This window comes from Pelophylax lessonae, assembly GCF_965119305.1.
Source record: "Pelophylax lessonae genome assembly, chromosome: 3".
NCBI lineage: Eukaryota > Metazoa > Chordata > Amphibia > Anura > Ranidae > Pelophylax > Pelophylax lessonae.
In genome coordinates this window covers 165,610,497-165,621,449 of record NC_138770.1, presented here as the reverse complement: position 1 = coordinate 165,621,449, position 10,953 = coordinate 165,610,497, and the positions used below count along the sequence as shown (strand labels likewise).

The 10,953-nt window shown below is 41.1% G+C and overlaps 1 protein-coding gene across 1 annotated transcript in view; it reads right to left on the bottom strand.

Annotated features, from left to right (window-relative positions):
- Positions 1–6,204: 6,204 nt before the first annotated feature.
- HS6ST1 (heparan sulfate 6-O-sulfotransferase 1) overlaps positions 6,205–10,953 on the bottom strand; it is a 199,628-nt gene continuing 194,879 nt past the window's right edge. Inside the window, exon 2 of the mRNA XM_082249416.1 lies at positions 6,205–7,197. Within this exon, the coding sequence (XP_082105542.1) occupies positions 6,489–7,197 (709 nt within the window). The 3' untranslated portion in view covers positions 6,205–6,488. The remainder of the gene's footprint in view (positions 7,198–10,953) is intronic.

The window sequence follows — 10,953 nt, the reverse complement described above, 5'->3', positions numbered from 1 at the left end:
CGCCTGTATGAACGATCAAGCTGCAGAACTGCTGCTATGATTGTTCTTATGGTGCAGGGAATCGCCGGCGGCAAAAGAGGATATCTGAATGATGCTGGTAGCTGCAGGCATCATTTAGATATCTCCACTCAAAGTCCAGGACATCTTATGACTTCCTTGGGCTGGAAGTGGTTAACTTGTAAGCAACAAGTGTCAGAAAAAGGCTTAGTCTTTAAGTGGTTAAACTGACCTTATTTACAGACCGAAGCTCATCCCTTTGATTTAAAAGAACAAAATGATACAATGTTTCTCTTTATCTCTCAGCACTGAGCAATGTTGTGATAAATTTTTGTGGCTGTTTTTGTTTTTTTTTTCTTTGACAGCTGTGAGCAGAGAGTGGCCCTGCACTGTTACATGAATCGTAGAAATTCCGGATTAGGATCGTGAGGAGGGTTGAATCGAGATCGCTATTTGTTAATGATGAATCGTGCAGTTCTAATAGCGTGTAATCAACTCTTTATGCATTGTTGATATCTACATGTTGAGTCCATTTAAGCTGTGCGCATGGTACATTAGACCAAATGTTGCACGCACATGGTAAACTTTTTAGGTAGGATCTTGCTGGCAATACTCCCGTGTGAATGAGTCATTAAAACTAGAATGTATCAGAAGCTAAACACCAAATGAAAGATTCATGGCCCAAACACAATACAGCGTGCACATTTCTTTTAATGGCAGTATTAGGGGGTTGTGCTGCTTAGTGTCCATACTTTCCCTCTACAAAATACAAAGTTTAGGTTCTGGCAGTACGAGTCTTGCCTTTTCTTTAACCTTTTCTAGAATATACAGCTGGAGTCTAATTGGTTGTTCTACTTTCCTTTCTTCCAGTTTTTATATAACAAACCAAAGCTTGCAGAGATCTTTAGATAATAGCGGACTTTATCTATAACAGCCAATCAGCTTCAATTTTGTTTTTTGTAATTCAGTCTGGAACAAAAGCAATCCATTTGGTACACATGGCCTAATATTGATTTAGTCCCTAGCAGTCATGTTCTGGGTGTGCAATTAATAATAAGGACAATTTCTGGAAGATAATGGCATTTCTTCAGCACAACTTTTTTCTTTTCTCCATGACTGTAATAGCTTCTGAAGTCTTTTTACATTTTCCCAGGTATTCACGCTTATTTAATAAGGCAGAGCAAAATGCAACAACCCCATTGGATTTCACTTCTTACAAAAACTGACTCCATATTAAGTGAATTTGTTTCAGTGCCAAATTGCCTTCACACTGGAGCACTGCAATAACTTGCACACTTTACCTTGCATTAAGCAACACGTTAAACAATTCGGTGCTTTGCAGCGCCATTCATTTTTAGTGGTCCCCCCAATGCATCAAGCCAAAGCAAAACTTGTGCATTTTAGCACACTGCATTGCACTTCATATACAGGCCCATGTTAAAGCAGAACTTCTCTCATTCAACATTGACTATCTTTAATTTCTATGCTGCTAGCTTTAGTAAGCAGACAGGAAAGTATTTTATATGTACTGGTGTTGCACTTTATACATTTCTTCAGTTACTTCCTGGTTTCCAGGCCTTGGCAAAATGTCATACATCCCAGGAGTCTTCAGGAGGGAAGGAGGTGTTTTCTCAGCTAAGTACATCCTCTTTCCTGCATGTCTGAGCGAAGGGTAGATAGATTCCAGGATATAAATTAGGGCTGGGCGATAAAACGATACCGATATGTATCGCGATAGTCACGTGATCGATAGCAATAAAAAAATTGAACGATAAAACTGTACTCCCCAGTAACGGACCACCCCCGCGCCTGGATGTGACGTCAGCTGCGGGCGGTGCCGCCCGTTTCCTCTCCCGGCAGCTGACGTCACATCCAGGCCGGGGAGTTCTCTGTACCTATCACAGCGCGCCGCAGCCCCTGTACAGACGCACCGCCCGCAGCTGACGTCACATCCAGGCGCGGCGGTGGTCCATTACTGGGGAGTTCGGCCCTAGTCTACCCCCCCCCCCTCTCTGTCCATCAGCCGCAGTTTTGAATTTCATCATTTAAATGGGAGAACGCTTCCGCGCTCTTCTGGGATTTTAAAAAGGTCAGGATTAGGAAAAAAATGTCTGCTGTATAGCAAGCGGCAACCTCGGATGAAAGAACCATATAGGTTATCTATAATTGTTACGCGGGGGCTGGCTGCACAAGCGGAAAAAGGCAAAAAAACAGTTGTCCAAAAAACGAGTTTGAAAAAAAAAAAAATAGTACTTTCAATTTAAACTAAAAAAGGTGGCTGGTTACTGGGGAGTTCTGTTCTCTGTACCTATCACAGCGCAGCCCCTGTACAGCCCGCAGCAGACGTCACATCCAGGCGCGGCGGTGGTCCTAGTCCGTCAGAGTGTCAGACACACATATACAGCGCTTCTCCTCCTCAGTCCTCCCTCCACACAGTGAGCTCTCCTCCCTCCCCGCTCAGCCCTAGTTGCTAGGTTATCAAAAGAGGAAGGTTAAGTTTAAAATAAAAATGTTTAAATGTAACATTTTTCTCCTGGTCCTTATTTTAAATGGGTAATAAAAAATATCAATAATTATCGATATCGACCGATATGAAACACTGATATCATGATACAGTTTTCAGCCATATCGCCCAGCCCTAATATAAATCATTTGCCCTTACGCAAGATGGCCACGACCAGAAATGCTAAATGCTAGGGGGTGTTTTTTCAAAGCGATTTCTCTGAAAAATCAAGCCTGGAGACAGGGATGGGAAAAAAAAAAAAAGATGCAGCATTTTTGTTTTTGGTGCTCAGATGCAATGTAGTTCTGCTTTAAACCCTAAATTGTGGTGCACTTCAAAATGAATGGGCTGCCTTTCTGCAGCGCATATTAGCTTTTGAGATACTACATGTCAACACAGGTGTAATAATGCCCTTAGTGTAAATGCACACACTCATTGGCTTTCCCACTGCTTTACTGATGAAGTGTGCATATATCTTTGCCCTTTGAAGAGCTTGGGGCAGCAGTTTCAAAACTCCAGGGCAAATCCATGTTTCAGCCATGTAGAAGTAGAGCTGGCTATACATAACCTGACATTCCAGACACTCTTCTACAGAGCCTGTGCAGCTCAATATCCTGAAAATTTGTCCATCTACATACTATGAAGACTACATGTTACCCTCTCCATGTGGATTAGTAGCTCTAAGGCCAGCCATAGAGTGTTCAAATCTCACTGGTTCAGCAGGGACCAGCCAAGATTCCAATTCCAAGTATGGGCAGGCTGATTGTACCCAAGTTGATAGATCCATCAACCTGGGTACAACCAGCCTGTCAGATTTTTCTTTGAGATTATTGCCAGGGGCTATAGCCACTAGCAATAATTACTGTGATTTCTTCCGGCTGGGCCTGACCCGCTCAGCGAACACAATAGCTCCACGGGAGTGATTCCACCATCATCACTGTGTTGATGGGGGAATCTAGAGTTTTTTTTTTTTTCTTGTAACCCGCGGTTGGAGGAAAGCAAATCGCTCCATCTATGGCCGGCTAAAGGATGATGTCAGACAGATGCTTTTATTACCACACCTGACAAGGTAAATTGTACTGAAAACTTTAATTTGTGTTTAAAAAAAGAGATTTCCCAGGGCCCGTCTCACTGTGCCATGTCTATCAGGAGTCTTCTGCACACCACATTGGGGTGGGTTTACTGAAGGGAAGAAGGCTGTTGCAAGGGAATTTGCACTTTTCAAGAGAAAATGCCCTTGGCTTAGTAAAGGTGGTGAAAATTAAATTTGTGAATATATATATATTTGCTCGCAAATGACTGGATCATGGAAGTCAGTAGGGCTTCACCTCATTCACTAAGCTCAGAGAAAATTCCATTGCAAACTGATTATTCCCATACAAAGTGAACAGCCTATTTGCCTATAGTAAATCAACCCCATTGTGACAGTGCCGTAGACCAGTGGTTCTCAAATCCGGTCCTCGGGACCCACCAACAGGCCAGGTTTGCAAGATAACTAAATTACATCACAGGTGATCTCATTTGCTGCTCAGTGATTGCAGTATTCTAGTCTGCATCCCCCAAGGTAATACTTAAAATCTGGCCTGTTAGTGGGTCCCGAGGACCGGATTTGAGAACCACTGCCGTAGACTTTGTACTAGAATATATCACTAGCATTAAGAGAACAAAATGGGATACGTCTTCTGAGGGGAAAAAACAAGCCCTTAACAAGTATGCCTCTGGCAGTGTGTTGGTGAATCCAGTGTTTTGCTTGAAACAAGTTCATTAGAGGAAAAGTGCAATTAAAGACAACATTTGACCCCCCCTAAAATCTTGTTAGAAAAAAAAAAAAAAAAGCTAAAAAAAAAAAAAAGAAATCTACATCTTTACAAAATGTTAATTACCAAAAATGTGTGTCTACTACAGTTGCTGCCTTATTGCAACAGTTTTAGTATCTGCATTCTCTCCAGCTAATACCAAAAAATGTTGGAGACAGCATCTACCCATACACAAGCAACGTTCTGTCCTGCAATACACAGCACCCTGCAGTAAGGGCCAAACGATGGCATGTTGTGCTATCTACACACACAAAAGAAAGAATTAATGGGCTCACTTGCTAAAGCTAAATAACGTAGTATTATGAGCATTCAATATTGAGTTTATTATACCATTTTTTCCACAGGGCTCAAGTTTTTATTTTTTGTAAATTACTGCACAGGCAGCAAGACTCAAACCTTCCATGCGATTTAACCTCAAGTCTCTTCCTAGCAGAAAATGGCTGATAATGCAAAACATTGGTTAACACTCAGCAGTAGAACAAATGTTGATACAATGTAGAATATCTGAAATTCTTCTGGGCTACTTTCACTTACCATGCATTCTTGAATGGACACGAAAGGACAAATTTGTAGGAGGCATATAATGGCTTTGATTGTAAAGTCTGTGGTTGGGATTCAGATTAGCATAGCTTAGCTTGCATCTTAACACTTTGCATAGATCAAACCAAAAAACTGAGACACAAAGACTTTCACATGACTCAACACATAACCTGCGCACTTTTGCAATTTCATTGAATCATTCACATTAGTAAAAATTAAACAACCAAAAAAAAAAAACAAAAAAAATCATTTACAGTATTCTATAAAAATAAAATTCCCATGCTTGTACAGAATTTTAAAATATATTTTTCCCATGAACTTTTACAAAAGTACGATGATGATCTTCGCTGGAAACTGTTGTCTTTAGATGACATATTGGTTCCTTTTAAGGGTTATAAAAGCGAGAATGTTTTTCAAGCTATTAAACATACCACTGTTCTTAGTTTTTCTTCCCTTGAGAATTGGAGAAGCAAGATAATCAACACACAATGCTTTAATGATTCCCCAGAGTGAATAAAACACATAGCATTACTGACACTGTGCGGTCACTCTCTCAATACATTAAAAAGGACTGTCCAGGTTTTAGACAAGTTCTTCAGTTTTATATATACTGGTAGCTAAAGGCAATCTGTCCACAATTTGTACCATTAGCTGCACCCTTCACCTGGCGAGCACTAAATCTTGCTCGGAAAATGAGCACTTTAGAAGGCAACAATAGCACTTTAAAACAGGCACCATAAAGCTAAACTACAAGCAGGTTGAGAATAAAAACGCCATTTTAATCAAGGGTGTGTTCATTAGAAAATCATTATATTGTGTTTAAAAATTAACTAATGCAAGTACCTGAATTTTGCAATCCCTTGTACAACCAAACTAGATTGGGAAAAGGAGAAGCAGCCCGTAAAGCCTAGTACACACTATCAGCACTCTCAGCTATTAGGTGAGCTGATCGAAGACCTTTTTCAGTCATGCCCCTTCGAAAGAAGCCAGACTGGCTGTTGTACACACGGGCCAAACGTCGGCCAGTTTTTTTTAAAGAGGTCAAACCGTCAGATATTTGGCCTGTGTGTACACGGCTTTAGTTCTGCTGCAGTGCTCATATGCTAACAAGGAGTATACTGGTAGGAGGAAAGAGTAGAACAAAGAAATTAACTTAGCAGTCTGCCACTCCTCTATTGTCCAATCACAAGCAGTTTGCCACTCCTCCTTTATTGTCCAATCACAACTTGGGGAAGGACAAGACCTAGTTGTATTACTTAACCACAGTAGAACCATCCAGTCTCCAGGATGGCCATGCTGTGTGGCAGGGCTGTGTAAATCTTGGGACTAGGTGCACAGTAATGCGAAAACAGCTCCCATATGGATTTTATCTGTGTATTTAGCGGTTTGACCGGAGTTCAGTTTTAAATGTTCTACAAGAAGAATTTGTACAATGAAAGTGCTTATCTAAAAGAAGACTGCCCTTTTAAATGAGTGTACATTGCCCACATAAACAGTTACCAAAGCTTTGAGCTCTGTGCTACAAACATTAAATAAAAATTGTTCTTATTTATATTGTTCAGTATTTTTATACAAGACAGAATAACAAATGTGAAACCAGTTTCTCCAGTAGTATAAAAGTCCATGTTGGTCTACCATTTCTCTATAATATGGCTCATGTAGTCTTCTGTAGGCCAGCGCACTTGGTCCTCAGCTTCCTCCTTGGCAAAAGCCTCATTGGACCTTTGCAGAAGTCTCTCTTCCCGGTTCTTTTTGCGTTGCTCCATTCTCTCCACTTGCCTCTTGAACTGATAGCGCTGCTGAAAGAGGTCCTTTGCATAGTCATACAGCTGCATGTCTAAGTCGTTAAGCTCCTCAATCCTTTGGATAGTGCCATTGTCCAAGTCAACCCCACCTGCCCGAGTGTTGTTGTATTGCATGAAAGGCCTGATGAATTTCAGATTAAAAGTCCTCTCAAAGAGATACTGAGTCTTTCTCTGGAATTCCGTGAGGCCAAAAAACGCCATGTCCTTCAGGTTCTTTTTGGCGCTCTCTAGAAGTAGTTGAGCTCGCTTGTTGTCTGGAATAAAGGACATATTATAGCATCCTACAAGGCTGAGGTCTGCTAACATCCTAACCTGGCGATTGTTGGCCAGGTTGTAGGGACATTCCATGAACTCTTGCAATGTGCACCCTGACCAGTCCGTGCCTTCATAACAGGATGGCAGCTCCTCCGGCGTTGGTGTCCTTCCATCGCACATGTGAAGTGATGTCTTCCAAGTGGCTCCTCGTTGTACATGCCGCCACTCACTAAGATACCGGGAGACAGGATCTCGTAACAACGTGATGTAATAAAATTTCCTGGAAAATGAAAGAACAGAAAAAGAGGAAACATGAGGCAACTGGAACTAGCATAGAACAAGATAAAAGAGGCATCATGATTATACTTTCTCAAATCACAGAAAACAAATATGATGCATAAAAAAAATTATAGACCCATCTCAAAAAATAATCAGATGATAGAAGATCAATTACATATTACTTTACAGACAGGATTCTTTTAGATTCTAAAATGTGCAAACTTTTCTTTGACAGAATAAATGGTAAGTAAAAATAAAATGAAATGGTGACCCAACTCCAAATGCACCCCCCCAACCCCTCTACATATAGCGGCTGTCATGCCACATGCTGTCAGTCTAGTGATCCATACACCATACATTGCAATACACAGACCCGGAGTGACTGTCACAATGCTTGCAGTGGCATGCTCTCAATGGCTGGCAGAGCCACGTGACCATGCTGACCAATGAAAGGCACATCTGAGCCTTCTTGTTCCAGAAAGATGTCCCAAAAGAATGAAACTTCCCATTGTTAATTTTGACAGTCATGTTGTGCTGATGAATGAGTGCTTGCCATTGAGAGAATTACGATGGATACTAACTCCAGGTTTGTATATGGCGGTGTATCGGCAGCAGGGCCCGGAGGTGTGGTCAGGAAAATTGGAAGTTACACTTTAAAGAATGAAGTGTGAAGTGTAAAATTTTCCATTCTTGATGGAAACCCCCTTAAAAACAAAAAACACTTTATAGTCGGATGTTGGGGAAAACTATACCAAACAAACTTTCAACCAAAGGATCTATATGGACCTGTGTGATAAAATGGGAACGATTTCAGGTATACAGAACATAGATGAGATAAGAGTGTAGAATATTCTTGTATGTTGGTCAGTCCTGACTTTATTATGGATTGCCTGTTCTATGATGGGGGCTCAGATGTCTATATTTTACCCCTTCCCTCTAACCACAGACTACATAGTAGCAGATACTTATTAAACTATGCATTTCAAGATTAACACACATGAATCTCCCATGTGCTAGTCATTTTCTCGCACCCAGTCCTCTCTGCCTTACAATAAAGGTGGTTGGGCTCCCAGTTACTAATGCCTGTGAGCAGCTAGTAATAAATGAAGCATGATCCTTTTGAAGTGGGAAGGTGAGGTGCTGGTCTTTACTCTGGATTGTGCAGAAATAATACATTTACACAGCATGGTAAGAAGTGGCTTGTGCATCTACCCCGCCTGAAGAATGCATGAAGGTATGCAAGATAAAAGCAAGGAGAACTGCTCATTTATCAACATCCAGCAGAGGGATTTTTATAGAGGTGGGGGTTGGGTGGATTACAGCAATCTTACATGGGGAAAGTTAACAGAGGACGCCTACTGCACTCTTATTGTAGGCTGTCTTTCCCCTTTATTAGAAGACGGGCAACACAAGGTGAAATCTATTGCCAACAGCTCACACAGAGATGTGCCTGCATTCATCCATATCACCACGTCTAGTATCTGTTGCCAGTTTTTTTTTTTCACAATTGGTTGATGTACTATTACAGTAAAAAGCTTGTTTCATAGTAACACTGAATTATTATAGAGATTTTTCTTCCTTGCATACCAATGAGTACATCCAGCACTCTGATAAGCTTAGTACTACTCGAGTGTTAAAGCTGAAAACCAGCCTTACCGATAGGCTTCAGACTTGTACAGATTCTTACTCTGTACCAAAATAACTTACTCTGATTTCACTGCACTCTGAAAGCTTCTAACAGTGTGCAATAGAATCAGTGCCAAGTCAAACAGAGCCCATGTACTTTCCTAGTCACAGAATATCCAGGGTCATCTAGCTCTTTCCTCCCCAGCCCTACTGTACCTATTATACTATTAGTGTATTTATTAGGTTTTAATCATGGAGACCCAGCATCACGTCAGTACTCCCCAGGGTGGTCTTCATGGAAATGCAGTGTGCCTAGGGACACTCATTCCTCCAGACGAGCATCCACCCACCAAGGCATTTTGGTATTTGCCAGCCCGCTTGTTGCATCAGGGCTGAGGACTGCTGAGCAGGGTACTGAGGCAAGGTGCTGTGATGCTTGCAGAAAGCCAAGTACAGCACCCTGCTGGCCAGCCATGATCTGTTTGTATTACGAAAATTGAAAGATTTTATTTAAAAATATAATTAGTGAAATATAAGAAAAAACAAAGAAAAAACACACTTCAGCAATCAATAATTTCTACATGGGTAGCTTGCCAATCGTTTCTTTTAGGGTAATATGAAGAGCTTTTCAAGAAAAGGAAACTTTACAGTAGTCTAAATGAAAGTGCAGGATAATATAGATTAAGGAGCTCTTCCAATCACTAAATGCTACTAAGCACTAGGTAGAAAGATGGAAAAATTCCACATTAGCTACTCTTCTATTGTCGGGAAGGAATGGAAAGCCAAAACACAATGGATGTGTCTTTTGTACTACAATATGTGAATAGCTAGCAAAGCAAATCATTATTAGGGGCAATTCTTACCTAGCATACAATTTAAAAAATATGCAGAGGTTACCTTTACTGATTATCACATATCAAAGGGACCAGTAGATTCAGAGATATGGGCAACTGAATATATGTTGACCTTTGCTGTAAAGGTTCGGCATGACCACACTTAATTTTACATCTAAGCTTTCTTAACCACTTGCCGACCAGCCGCCGTACCTCTGTCCCGCAAGACGACATGCCTGTACATCGTTTCACGGGACAGCTAGTGGGAGCATGTGCGTGCCGATGATTGGCCACAGGGGGAGCCAACCAGCAGGTCCGGGGGACGCGATGTCCTCTGGGCACCCGCGTCCGCTCCCCGTGGAGACAAAACGGAGGTCTGCCGATGTAAACAAGACAGACCGCTGTTCTGTCAGTGATGAACACAGGGATCCGGTGTTCCTCCTATTTAGGAACACAGGTCTCTGTGTTGATTCAGCAAGTCCACCCCCCCCCCCAAGTTAGAAAGCAACCCCTAGGGACACATTTAACCCTTTGATTGCCCCTGGTGTTAACCCCCTCCCTGCCAGTGTCATTAGTACAGTAACCGTGCATATTTTGAGCACTGATTACAGTAGTAATGTCCCTAGTCCCCCCAAAAATGTCAGGTGCCCGATCTGTCTGCCGCAATCCTGCTAAAAATCGATGATTGCCGTCATTATTAGTAAAAAAAAAAATGACAAATCTTTCCCCTATATTTGTAGATGTGATAACCTTTGTGCAAACAAATCAATATACAATTATTGGGATTTTTTATTTTTTACCAAAAATATGTAGCAGAATTTACATATTGGCCTAAAATGATAAAAAAAAAAAAAAATTGGGATTTTTACATTTTTTTTTTATTGGGAATGTTTTATATCAGAATACATTTTTTGAATTGTTACTCTTTTTTGTTCATAGCGCAAAAAATAAAAATTGCACAGGTGATTAAATACCACCATAAGAAAGCTCTATTTGTGGGGAAAAAAAAAATTCATCAATTTTATTTGGGTACAACGTCACACAACCGCGCAATTGTCAGTTAAATAACAGTGCCGTATCACAAAAAAATGGCCTGGTCCAGAAGTGGTTAATGGTTACAGAGGACAGGACCATGGCCAGATTTTACAGGAAAGTATGTGGAATTGGTATTGCATGTGAAAGCCACTATTGTGATTCACACACACATCTGCTGCACTGCATAACCAGTAATAACACAAATTATTTATTAAAGGCTAGCTTAAAGCGGAGTTCCGACCTCGGGGTTGAATTTTAGATAA